The 13923-nt window shown below is 39.3% G+C and overlaps 1 protein-coding gene across 1 annotated transcript; it reads left to right on the top strand.

The window, feature by feature from the left end:
* Positions 1-1772: 1772 nt before the first annotated feature.
* On the top strand, positions 1773-12985 carry LOC131928553 (BTB/POZ domain-containing protein kctd15-like). The gene is made up of 4 exons (XM_059284621.1): positions 1773-1910; positions 2921-3392; positions 11359-11547; positions 11949-12985. Exons 2-4 carry the CDS (start codon positions 3223-3225, stop codon positions 12379-12381), a joined length of 792 nt encoding a protein of 263 aa, XP_059140604.1. The 5' UTR covers positions 1773-1910; positions 2921-3222; the 3' UTR covers positions 12382-12985.
* The last annotated feature ends 938 nt before the right edge of the window (positions 12986-13923 follow it).

Raw genomic sequence — 13923 nt, forward strand, 5'->3', positions numbered from 1 at the left:
AAACCCGTCCGAAAATAATAGACGCAGGGGAGTGTCCGCTCCGGGCAAATTAAACATTTACGTATAACGACATCATTGATAATATAACTGTCATGGGTTACAGAGTGACTATTCTGGCTAATTTCCTGTGGGGCGCCTATTTAGGTATACATATCATGCCTATGTATAAGTATAATATATATATATATATATATATATATATATATATATATATATATATATATATATATATATATATATATATATATATATATATTCATCTGTTGACAAATGCTTTGGATAGATTAGGCATACCCCACACGCCATATGCCTATAGTTAGACTTGACAAACAGAACATACGTCTTAATCCACATCTTAGAACATCTTTTGTTCACGTGTTTAGGTCATAATTGCTGGTACCGCCTCGGGGCACCGCCTTCGAATTTCAGGCTGTCGCTAGGGAAAAAATGTCCCTGGACTGAGTCCTCTAATTTGTTCAAATACAAGAACATACCCTCGGGCCTAGCGTTAAGCCCGATTGGACGGCTGGGCCAGGGAGGGGAAGGGGGGGGGTCGAACCAGCCAGTCGTTGCTTCTATTCTCTTGCTGTTTCTTGATCTGGTTTTGTCCTTGGGAGGCCCCTGAGGCTACCCATGGTATGTTGGCTGGGCATCCACGACATTTCTACCAGAGTCGCAACCTTCGCGGGAACGGAGAGTGAAAGTTATGTTGGAGAGTGTTACAACTCGACTTTATAGGTATATCTAGTGTTAGAGTTCAATTCTACATATATAACGTGTTATAGAAAACAGCTTTTAATGCGAAGCATATTGCATAATATGTATTTCACAAATTATTCACCGCCGTGTAAACTTAACAGCATTTAAAGCCGTTTCTCCATCTGTAGACTTTATTAATAATCAGGGCTAATTCAATATAACGTTTGTCTATAATTTATAAAATAAAAAAATCGTGTTTTTTTTAATAGAACATATTGTTTGAGAATTATTTAATTTTAAACCAATCATCAAACGAAGCGAAATCTCAAAGTGTTGTCTAGCTTTAGATCTAATGATATAAATTATTTATTTTGCTTTAGGTTTGATAAAATATTGCCATTCATTCGGTTGAAATCTATTGCAATTTACCGGCAGTGGTAAGCGTCGATAATTCACCAGCACACATGTAAAAATAAACATTTCGATGAAAGCCTCAGAGTAAAGCTCACGGTGTAAACATCATCACGGCTTGACATTTTTCTTCCATACACATAAATTTTGATCTATCTCTATGAAGCCGTCATTGTTTTAGTTGCATGTTCAACGGAAATTTTAATTAAGATTGCTGAAATGCTAGTTTACTTATATTGACTACTTTTCTTTCTCTCCCTCTTCGTGATCGCAATACTCGGTGTATAATATTCTTCCTTTAAAAAATTCCCTCCCTTTAATTTACCATTCAACCAGGCAGCCCTAGTAGGTGCCCGGGGCAAAAGCCGTTAGAATAAATTGGACCTCCATTTGCCCGGGGCGCAATTCGTTTACTTTATAACGCGGGCTTGGGAAGCGTAGCTTTTCTTTTCAATAGTCTCGCGACAGACGGGAGTTGAAACCACCGGCTTCAGTTTGTGTTCGGTTGTATGCAACATCTTTAGCAAAACCACAGCTGACGTATGAAGGTGTGGATTATTAGAGCGACAAACACACAGCCATATAACAAACAGCTGTACAATATTGGACTTTTGGAATATATCGGTGTAAACATTTTAAACTGAGACTTTTCTCAAACGTACAAAACGTGTGTAGTTCCCAATTTTGAGGTTTATCAAGTTTTGAGTGTGATGTTAATCTTGTGATGCAAGACTAGCCAGACTTAATTCAGTGGTGGGCGTGTTGGTCGGCTGAGTGAGCCAGAAATTGTTCTGTCACAGGTGAGTTGGTATTTCAAACCATCCGACACTTTGATGTATGGCGCTAGTACAGGCAGGTAATACGCTAGGAATGAAAATGGATAGCTGCAATTAATTATACATAATACATATAAATAGATAGTGGTAAGTGTGTCAAGACTTATTACGAATTAATATGTCTCATATGTTGTACTGTGTCTTCTTCTTAAGTTCCCTTTCATACCTGGCGGTCTATAGGTCAAGTAAAGTAGAGTTCACTTGTTTCTGTGACCTCGGCATATGAAGAGATAGTGTGGTCAGCACTATGCCCAGCCGCCTTTACTTTCCTTAACGTGAGTTAGGTACCCAGTTGTACTGTGTAGGATGTATTATTTCTAGGAAATGCTTAGGATGATTTCAGTGAAGGCAAGAGTCATTTCGATTTCAATATTTTAAAAAAATGTAAATGAATATAATTTTGTATTGACGTTTACAACCACATCGAGGTCTGCGATACAATAATTTAGCACGCACGCGGACAAGCGAAAATCAATGGGGGAGTTTGTGAGACTGTTTCCCGGTAAAGTACATTAAAAACTTGGAAGGTAAATTAGTGAAATGAATTATTTTTTCATTTAGCTTTTCTCGTTTGAAACCAGTAGCACTTTTAGACTTTCTCAAAACCAAGTGGTACTGCCGGGAGGGGTGGAGTATGGTGGTATTTTTGTTCTCACTGAACTGAAGCTCACACCTGACTCAATGGTCAGGTTCCTTTGTGGTCTCTTATAGCCTGGGGCCACGGCCATGTTCTGTTCGGGCCAAATTTCACTCATAGCCTGGGGCCACGGCCATGTTCTGTTCGGGCCTATTTTCACTCATAGCCTGGGGCCACGGCCATGTTAAGTTCGGGCCAATTTTCACTCATAGCCTGGGGCCACGGCCATGTTCTGTTTGAGTTTGTGATTAGTTTTTAATCAGTTAGATTGTATGTTATGGAATACTTTAAATTATTTTTTTTTTAAATGTACACATTCTGTTTAACTACATTTTAGCTGTACGTAGAAGCAAGTTCCCAGGAAAAATGACCCGAGTTAATAAGTCAAGAGAATAAAGAACATCAAACATTTTATGACAAACATAAGACATGCGCCACAGTTAACTGACATTCAGAATAGTGAACGTTTCCAAGACAATTCAAACCAGTTTCGAAGAAACAAGTTCACGGAGAAACAAGTTCTGTCGATTCCGAGACCGACGGAATTCGACGTGTTCCAGTTCCAGCCCGTCCTGGTGGGTCCAGCAACCACAAGCAACCATTATACCCAGGGAGCTCAACCCTCTCGGTGACGGCTATATGTCACAATCTCCGGTCAGCAGGCCAAGTTCGGCCACCCCTAATGGCCACATTCCCGTGGCCAAGATAGCGGGCGTGCCATGCCCGGCCACCCCGACCCGCTACACAGCACCTGTCCATATTGATGTTGGTGGCAGTATCTACACCTCGTCACTGGAGACCCTTACAAGGTCAGTATTATCACAGTTGGATAAGAACAGACACACACATATATATATATATATATATATATATATATATATATATATATATATATATATATATATATATATATATATTATGCGGTATTACACCGTTAATGCGATCGCTATAAAACATCGGGATGTTGTTGAGTACACTCCAGGGAGGGGTTCTGGCGGTGGTGTGGGGTTGAGCGCCAGCCCAGAGTTCCCCGCGGCAACGTAGCACCTGGGGTCCTCTTATTAAGGGTTATTCGCGCAGGGGTCAGAGGTACTACTTTAATGAACGGCCAAACTGCGGCTGGGGCGTTCTCCGGCGCCTGGGCGGTCGTGTGACCCTGAGCGCTCCGGGCTCCCCCGCGAGCACTGTGGCGCTTACATTAGTTTCAAATAACGCAATACAATGGGGACAAGATGGGCTACTGCAATTGATGGCACCTGGCACCCCTGCGGCAGTGTAACCGCCCCTCTCCTGGGATAGTGTAACCGCCCCGCTCCTGCGATAGTGTAACCGCCCCTCTCCTGGGGTAGTGTAACCGCCCCACTCCTGGGGTAGTGTAACCGCCCCTCTCATGTGGTAGTGTAACCGCCCCACCACTGGGGTAGTGTAACCGCCCCTCTCCTGGGGTAGTGTAACCGCCCCTCTCCTGGGGTAGTGTAACCGCTCCACCTTTGGGGTAGTGTAACCGCCCCACCTCCGGGGTAGTGTAACCGCCCCTCTCCTGGGGTAGTGTAACCGCCCCACCTCCGGGGTAGTGTAACCGCCCCACTCCTGGGGTAGTGTAACCGCCCCTCTCCTGGGGTAGTGTAACCGCCCGACCTCTGGGGTAGTGTAACCGCCCCCGCTCCTTGATGAGAGCGTGTTAATTTGTGTTAGGATTATTTTGTTTGGTGGAGGTGGGAGCAGTAGCGTAGCGAGGAGGAGGGGGCGGGGGGGGGGGACATGTATCCCAGAGGCGTAGCGACCCTTCCCTGCGCCCGGGCACAAACTTTTCGATTTGCACCCCCCCCCCCTCAAGATTTCGATTTGCACCCCCCTCAAACTTTCAATTTGCACCCCCTCAACCTTTCAATTTATTTTTTCAACCCATCTTGGCGCCCCCTAAGGTCGGCGCCCGAGGACATAAGTCCCCCCCCCCCCTCGCTACGCTTCTGGCCCATATAGACCGTACCCAGACGTTATTTCCACTTCCTGTGGCCCATATAGACCGTACCCAGACGTTATTTCCACTTCCTGTGCCCCACATAGACCTACCCAGACGTTATTTCCACTTCCTGTACCCAGAGTGCATCTCTTCTGCTTGCTGCTGTCTACCCCGGGCCTTACAATACGTCTCTTTGTAGCCATCAAAGACCCCCAGAAAGTTCCCAGCTCTGATGCTTGTTTGTGATGCTAAAATCCCCTGCCCTTAGGGCATAAAGGGACTAAATGCAGAGAAGAGGGGCGGGGGAATGGGAGTGTGGGGACGAGGGTCATCTCTTCTCCCTATTTTTGACCAGTAAGTAGTGGGGGGGGGGGCATGATACGTCAGAGATATATTTAAAATTCAAAAGCTAAAAAAAACGTTCATAAAATTATAAAGGAGAGATGATGAGGAAGAAAGAGAAATCTAAGACGGGTTTGAGTTTGGCGCCCGGGGCTGTAAGCTGGATGGTTAACGAGAGACATTATCAGTGCGGTTCATTTTGCTTTAATTTCGTCACTGGCCGCGGGCTACGAGGGCGAATAATATATAACTCGCTTCTTCCCTTGTTTTGTTTTTAAACTAAAACTTAAAAAAAAAGATTTGTTCAAGTTTAGATGATAAAACTGAGAATAAAGACGACGTTTCTGCTTATGTTTTTACACTAGAGGCATGGACATGTAATCGATGGCTATTGGGTAATGGCGTCTGCTGTTTGGTTGAAATTTAACGGGTACGGGTAGGTGAGGTAGGTTGGTGAGCGGGGTTATGGGTATCTTGTCACGTGAGTTGAGTATCTTGTCACGTGAGCTGGGTATCTTGTCACGTGAGTTGAGTATCTTGTCACGTGAGCTGGGTATCTTGTCATGTGAGTTGAGTATCTTGTCACGTGAGCTGGGTATCTTGTCACGTGAGTTGAGTATCTTGTCACGTGAGCTGGGTATCTTGTCACGTGAGTTGAGTATCTTGTCACGTGAGCTGGGTATCTTGTAACGTGAGCTGGGTTTCGTGAGCTTGGTAACTTTTCAATATTTTCATCTTCGAGTATGTGAGGAATTTTACCCTAACTGCAACACTGCATTAAACATTATATACATATATATATATATATATATATATATATATATATATATATATATATATATATATATATATATATATATATATATATATATATATATGGGGGTGGTATTTAGACTAATCGTCCGTTGAATAATTATTGTTGTAATTTCATTTTTTTTGTTAGTATAAAATTGCAAGTAAAATCAAATACTTAATTCGAGAAAAAATAACGAGTAGTTTGAAAGGGGAGACAATGAAAAGTTAAGCATTGTTCTCCCTTATGAAATTTTATATCGATATGTCCCCGGGCGAAACACCAGACTGCTGCTCGTTCTATTTTCCTGGCGATTATTTTTCTCTGCGATACTTGGATAAGTTTTGCGGCGTTTTCCCCCTCCCACCCCTGGTTGCCTCCCCGCTGTATGTTGTACCTTTACCGCGTATGAGCCGTGCCGATATTGATTTTGTAGTTTATGCCCTTATGCCCCGGGGGCTTCTTCTTTTCTGTTCTACAGAACCCTAAAATAATCAGGGCTGAAATAATTTTAAATATATTTTTCATATTTCATTTCGCAATATTCAATGTTCTGTTTTTAAATCTAGTAAAGAGAAGGGGATTAAAGAAAATGTCGTCGGTAAAATACAGTTGCCTTTTAACTTACACATATAGGCTAATACTCCAGACAAAGGGGAAACGCCTACGACGGCCAATGTATATTTATGTGTAAAGACATATAGGCCTATATATATAAACATATATATATATATATATATATATATATATATATATATATATATATATATATATATATATATATATATATATATATCCAATGTGAACCTTACCTGATCTATGCGGGATGCAAGGTTTAGTTATAGCTGAGATAAGCTGACCTGAAGGGGAGGCAGGGCTAAGTGAGAGCCAAGACGTGCTCAAATTGATATTTTGTTGTAAACATATTTTTTTTTGGTGTGTTTTGGTTTATACATTGACGTCACAGATATGCCCCTGGGACGGGAAGGGATGGGGTATGCGATAATTCGTGGGGCGGGGTTAATATCCTTGTGCCGCAGGCTAAGACTGTCTTACACCCGTCCAGCCTTTATCATTAGGGATGCCCATAGAGGCCTAAAACAGCGACTTCCATATAACCAGAGGCGTAGCGACCCTTCCCAGCGCCCGGGGAGAGACTTTTCGATTTGCACCCCCTCAACCTTTCAATTTATTTTGCCAACCCATTTTGGCGCCCCCTAAGGTCGGCACCCGGGGACATATGCCCCCCCCCCCCCGCTACGCTACTGCATATAACTATAAGCTGACAACTAAAATCCCTCCCCCCCCCCGGGTCTAATCGCCCTCATGTCGTTCCTGATCACTGCCCCTATAGGGCATGACACAATTATATGCACACACCAAAAATGCAATTTTTCTGTTGCAAAAGTCTGTGCTGTAGAACTGAAAGAGGTCCTGAATTAACCAATTATATGAAAGACTTGTACATAAATTGTCGGGACCTTTTCGCAATGTGAAATTTGTCAGTGAAACATAAGCTGGTTTCTTTGCATTAAATCTAAACATTGTGCTAAATCTGAACATTGTCCTAAATCTGAACATTGTCCTAAATCTGAACATTGTCCTAAATCTGAACGTTGTCCTAAATCTGAACATTGTCCTAAATCTGAACATTGTCCTAAATCTGAACATTGTCCTAAATCTGAACATTGTCCTAAATCTGAACATTGTCCTAAATCTGAACGTTGTCCTAAATCTGAACATTGTCCTAAATCTGAACATTGTCCTAAATCTGAACATTGTCCTAAATCTGAATATTTTCGATAAAAAGTGCAGAAAGATCGAGCCTCAAACGCCTCTCGTGCTTTCTATTTTCCAAGTTAACACATTTCTGCTTTTTTCTGCTTATAAATAATAGCACATTTTCAAAACTTTTTAATTAAAAAAAATAATTTCCACATAAAAACAACAGCCTTTATTCTATAAGCTATTTTTGTTGGACGTGTCACGCAGATGCCCGGGGCACTTTTTCTCCCCACCGGATACAACACAGGGTCCTCTCATGCGTGAGGGGAAGCTAGAAAGGGTTTGCGCAGGAAAAAGAACGCCGTAATTTGAAGCTCGGAGAAGATGTCCTCGGGCACAGCTTCGGTAAATGAGAATGACGAATAGAAGTCGTTCGATACCGTCTGGTGCGCAATTTATCTTGGTCGATGCGAATGATTTTAAAATATCAATATACCAACCTACATTATATTGAACAGATCTTTAAATCTAGTTGTTTGTCCTTAAACCACCAAGTTTACTCCTTAGATTTCTGTAATTATTAATCGTCTGCAAGTCGTGCCGGCTACGGATAATTTGTTGCTATCTGCGAAATTTCAAAATAGATCTAATTAAATACGCCTCGTGGATTTACAGAAAATACATATCCTCGGGGACAATTTCGCGTAGGACTATTAAATAATTGAAACAAAAATCATCTTTAATCGAACAGCACATCTCCGTACATAAAATGTGTAGCCTAATTTCGTTCTTTTTTTTTTAAAGGATTTCTCTGCATGTAATTTTTGCTTCAAACTTTTCTATATAAACAAACTAGACCTCTTAACTTTCACCCCCCCCCCCCCCCATTTCATTATATAAGTTATTACAAGTCTCGTTATTTAATAATTTTTTGTTGGTGCCTTGAATAACTACATATGCACCTATTTGATGTGTTTCTTTCAAACATTGTTCTCCGAGGGGCACTAGAAACGTTCGAAGGGGGCGGGGCGGACTTATATTTTCGAGGTAGAGGGCGGACACTGGTTGAAGTAGCCTATAGGCCTATATTTGTAAATAAATTATATTTCATTCGGGGGAGGGGGAAGCAGAGGCGTAGCTAGGGGAGGGCGGGGAGGGCGGCCGCCCCGGGCGCCGACCCTCGGGGGGCGCCAAAAGGGGTAGAAAATAATTTTAAAAGCTCATTTTAAGGTGCAGTTTTGAATTATAAACAGTCAAATTAAAGAAATTTAATGGCTGTGAGCCTTTACATACTGATTTAACTGTTTTCTACCTTGATTAAGTAACTGTAAAACGTATAACCTTAAGAAACAGTGACCGGAAAAACCGCTTTCCAGCTTCCTAGATGGGGGGGGGGGGGGCGCTTTTTCCAAGACTAAAATCGTAAAAATTCACACCGGAATGACTCAAAAAAGAAACCCATTGTACTAAAGCGTATTGTGTAACATAAAACAAGTAATTAAAAAAAGTCTAGTGACAATTTTAGCGCAATTTCCTTGTGTTATCTAAAAATAGCTCTGTCGTAGCGTAAATCAAGAGCAGGGTTAGTAAAACCATTGGTTAGTTATTAAAACGTTTTTTATTATTTTTTTTTTCAGTATTTTACATGTTTTATTTACAATAGAGTAACATGACTAAAAACCATTGCGCGCCCAGCTACTGAACGTGACGTCGCAGCCATTGAACGTGATGGCGCAGCTATTGAACGTGATGACGCGTGTGGTGTGGTTGCATAAAATGCCTACTAATTCGGTCCAAATTTTAATTAATTCAAAAATTTTTTTGTGACCGAACGAAAGGATATTTTTGAAAACTTTCTTCGGCAATATTGTTCTAAATTATGGCAGGAATCGATTGGTACATGTTTCAAGTCGCTAAGTGGTCTGGTTGCCGAGATATGGGCCAAAAACTGAATTTTTTCGAGGTTTTTTGGCTTTTCTGGGAAATCCATGAAAGAAACCCGGAATTTTTATGGCCTATGTTCATCCTGGTAACTTGCTTAACATAATTGCTTTTGAAACTAGTCCTCGATATTGCTTCGTTGAGGAGGAGATACGACTTAAAGCTGCGGACACACATCCATCCATCCATTCATCCATCCATCAATTCCCAGAAAAGACGAGTTAATAAACGCAATTCTCCAGAATGGAAATTGCGCTAAAAAAGAGTTAGTGACGTTTCTGGGAATTGATGGATGGATGAATGGATGGATGGATGTGTGTCCGCAGCTTTAAGTCGTATCTCCTCCTCAACGAAGCAATATCGAGGACTAGTTCCAAAAGCAATTATGTTAAGCAAGTTACGAGGATGAACATAGGCCATAAAAATTCCGGGTTTCTTTCATGGATTTCCCGGAAAAGCCAAAAAACCTCGAAAAAAATGCAGTTTTTTGCCCATATCTCGGCAACCAGACCACTTAGCGACTTGAAACATTTACCAATCGATTCCTGCCATAATTTAGAACAATATTGCCGAAGAAAAAAATATCCTTTCGTTCGGTCACAAAATTTTTTTTGAATTAATTAAAATTTGGACCGAATTAGTAGGCATGTTTATCCAACCACACCACACGCGTCATCACGTTCAATAGCTGCGCCATCACATTCGGTAGCTAGGCGCGCAATGGTTTTTAGTCATGTAACTCTATTGTAAATAAAACATGTAAAATACTGAAAAAAAAACGTTTTAATAACTAACCAATGGTTTTACTAACCCTGCTCTTGATTTACGCTACGACAGAGCTATTTTTAGATAACATAAGGAAATTGCGCTAAAATTGTCACTAGACTTTTTAATTACCTTGTTTTCATAACACTTTGGTTAACCTAAGTGATAATTTAAAATTGTAATATAGGTATTATCGAAATTGTTCTAAAGACACGACCAAAAGTAGACCAAATCGGGTTGCACCTTCTACAAAGTACACTCTAAAGCAGTGGTTCTTAACTTTTTGGAGTACCGAACCCCACCCGTTTTATATGCGCAATCACCGAACCCTTCTTAATAGTTGTATCGTCCACATTGACAAAATCCGATCGTGAATCATATGAGTCGGGTGTGTCTTGACCTCCGCGGAAGCCCTGAGATTGAATTACCTAACCTCTTGGGTTCGATGGAACCCACTGTTCTAAGCTCTTTTGATTTTCTTCTTTTTATTCGTTTTGGCTTCATAAGGAACACAAACGTAGGCAACACTTCGTCAACTCACTTGATTTTTATGAAGATCGAACCCTAATAATCCAGCCTCCCTCATCTCTATTTCAAACGATTTCCTTCAGGACTTATTTAGTCTTTTCCTCTTCCTCTTTTCCCTTGGACTTCACACAAGCACCTGCATAGTGATGTTATTTTTTGTCTTTCTCATATTATGCCCTTACCACCACCTTTTCATTCTCCACTGTCTTTAACCTAGCTCCGAGCCATACAGTAAAATAGATATCATATTAGCTATGGATCCTGATTGAATTGTTTTGACAATGCATTTGATTCCACATCAACTTAGAATGTTAATATATACGCATTTTATCGCCGCTAAAATTCTAATCTGAATGTCATGGACTGTTGCACACGCACACACACACACACACACACACACACACACACACACACACACACACACACACACACATATATATATATATATATATATATATATATATATATATATATATATATATATATATATATATATATATATATATATATATATATATGGGGGCGCCAGACTGAAAGTTCGCCCCGGGCGCCGGGAGGGGTCGCTACGCCTCTGGGGGGAAGACGTGTTTCGGGGTGGTGGTGGTGGGGAGGGGGGGGGGGTGTCTTTTCTGCCTATATGTCGTCACCCTATAAGCTTATATAATTATAATAAAATATCTAGTTGCCTATGAAAGATGTTATCTGCACTATTCTCCAGGTTTCCTGAGTCCAAACTGGCAAGAATGTTTAATGGAAGCATCCCCATAGTTCTTGATGCCCTCAAACAACATTACTTCATTGACAGGGATGGGAAGCTGTTCAGATACATACTCAACTATCTAAGGACGCAGCGACTAGTTGTTCCCACAGAATTTGATGAGTTTGAGCAGCTTTATGAGGAAGCCAGGTAATGCCTGCATTCCTATTACACACACACAAACATGTATATATATATATATATATATATATATATATATATATATATATATATATATATATATATATACACACATACACACACACACACACATATATATATATATATATATATATATATATATATATATATATATATATATATATATATATATATATATATATATGTGTGTGTGTGTGTGTGTATTTGTATTTGTAATAAGTATACTTTATAAAGTGTAGCTTGCTTTTGGAAATATATATATATATATATATATATATATATATATATATATATATATATATATATATATATATATATATATATATATATATATATATATATTCCTAATATTTTAAGTCATTTTTTATTTTGTAAATTTATTACCTTAGGTATTACGAACTTGCTGGGATGCTGAAGGATTTGGAAAACATAAAAAAAGCTAAGGACATAAGTAAAGTGGTGAAGGAGATCAAAACAGAAAGGGTTACAACCACTAATTCCGAGTTCATTGACTGTATAGCGGTCAGCATTAGCCCAGACCTCGGTGAGCGGATTTGTCTGAGTGCAGAAAGACCTTTGATTGAGGAAATTTTTCCGGAGCTGACCACAGCGTTGATGGATACCAGAAATTCTGGATGGCATCTGGACAATTTGTATGTCATCCGGTTCCCTCTGAATGGTTTTTGTAAATTAAATTCTATACAGGTTGTTCAGAGACTGTTGAATCATTCCTTCGTTATTGCCGCATCAACAGGAGGGGGTGTTGAGGGGCAACAATTCAGTGAGTATTTGTTCACAAGAAGCTGCAAATCAACACACTGAAGCACTGATTTTGTTTTAGAACTGTGACCAAAAACGAAAGCTCTTGTATCTCAATGATTGAAATCTATGAAGGCCTACAAATGATGTACATGCTTTTAACGTTAACCTTATCAATAAAATGTATATTATTACTTTAAAGTGTATATTTTGGTCTTGTAAAGACTTACTTTTTGAAAAAAACTCCAACTCAAGTGACTGGTACCATTTTAAAGTTTCTGGTAGCATTTTAAAGTGTGTGCGCTGGTTAATTAATAACAGTTGCAGGCGATTCTTGACTAGTTTGTTCGTTGTTTTAATATGTGATGGTTTCAAAGAAATGTATGATGGGATGCCTGACATTCTTGACCTCTGTTGTAATCCTTTTGTCCAGTAACCGTACCAGAGCATGAGAAATGCGTTCAAATGTGTACAGGATAATTCTTTATCAAATAAAGAGATTAATATGTAGCTCACTTGAACATTCAGGCAAATGAGTGGATTTATGAAATATGGGCTACACTTTTTCTTAAAAATTATTTCCCCTTTTTAAAAGAAGTATGTGTTTATTTTTTTCTTATAACTTGTACCCCTTTGCTTTTGTGTATCACATCTTTCCTGTTTTTTTTTTTTTGTACTGCTATAACTATCTTGATGTACGGCACAGCTGGTATAACTGTCTTGACTTGTTACACAACTTGTATAATTGTCTTGACATACAGGACAACTGGTATAACTGTTTTGATGTACAATACAGCTGGTACAATGGTCCTAATGTACTGCTGGAATAACTGTTTTGACATGCAGCAAATCCAGTACAATTATCTTGACATACAGCACTTAGCTACATTGACATTAGTCTGTATTAAATCTATATGAACTTAGTTTTCTTTCAGTTTATGATTGAAACAACTTGGCTCTAAGTTTATATTCAAGTGCAATAATTATTATTTTGAGTACATGTTTTAGGTTATTTTTTGTACAATTTGAAGTATTTTCATAAATATTTAGGACAGTTAGCTTGCTTTATATATTTAAAAAAAGCTGTTTAGTTTGTGAATTGGCATTCAATTTGCAGTCCAACATTGTTGAGCTGAAATGTGACTATTTGCTAGGGATGACTTTCCTTACAATTCAGTATAAATAGCATTGTTCCCTGACCCTTCACCTTTTGCTTGAAATGTTTATCGCCTATTAATATGAAGTGATTGACTAAAATTAATTGTGATTTGTGTACATTATATGATGAGAAAAATAAATTTCTTTAAAAAAAAAAAAAAAACTAGTTGATATTCATAGCATTCAGCACCAAATTTCAGATGTATGCCCACAAAAAAAGTATGGATCTAGTTATAATTTAAAGACATTTTTACCAAGCCTGGAAAAAAAGCATAGATCAATCCTGAATTGTCAAATTGTTTAACTAAATGTACAGCCTAAGTCAGGACTAACGTCATGAAATCATTATGTGAAAACAATGTGATATACACGCAAACTTGTCACCACCCTGAGTATGCTACATTATTATCTCTATAAAAAAACAACAGATTGTTTCTCTCAGTATTT

This window comes from Physella acuta, unplaced genomic scaffold, assembly GCF_028476545.2.
Source record: "Physella acuta isolate Inbredline_101_S28 unplaced genomic scaffold, ASM2847654v3 ptg000091l, whole genome shotgun sequence".
NCBI classification, from domain to species: domain Eukaryota; kingdom Metazoa; phylum Mollusca; class Gastropoda; family Physidae; genus Physella; species Physella acuta.

What these genes read in the sequence shown, in the direction of transcription:
- LOC131928553 (XM_059284621.1), top strand. Translation starts at nt 3,223, where the DNA reads ATGTCACAATCTCCGGTCAGCAGGCCAAGTTCGGCCACCCCTAATGGC. An exon ending in TCACTGGAGACCCTTACAAG is followed by an intron (nt 3,393 to 11,358) that starts GTCAGTATTATC and finishes ACTATTCTCCAG; the next exon opens with GTTTCCTGAGTCCAAACTGG. An exon ending in CAGCTTTATGAGGAAGCCAG is followed by an intron (nt 11,548 to 11,948) that starts GTAATGCCTGCA and finishes TTATTACCTTAG; the next exon opens with GTATTACGAACTTGCTGGGA.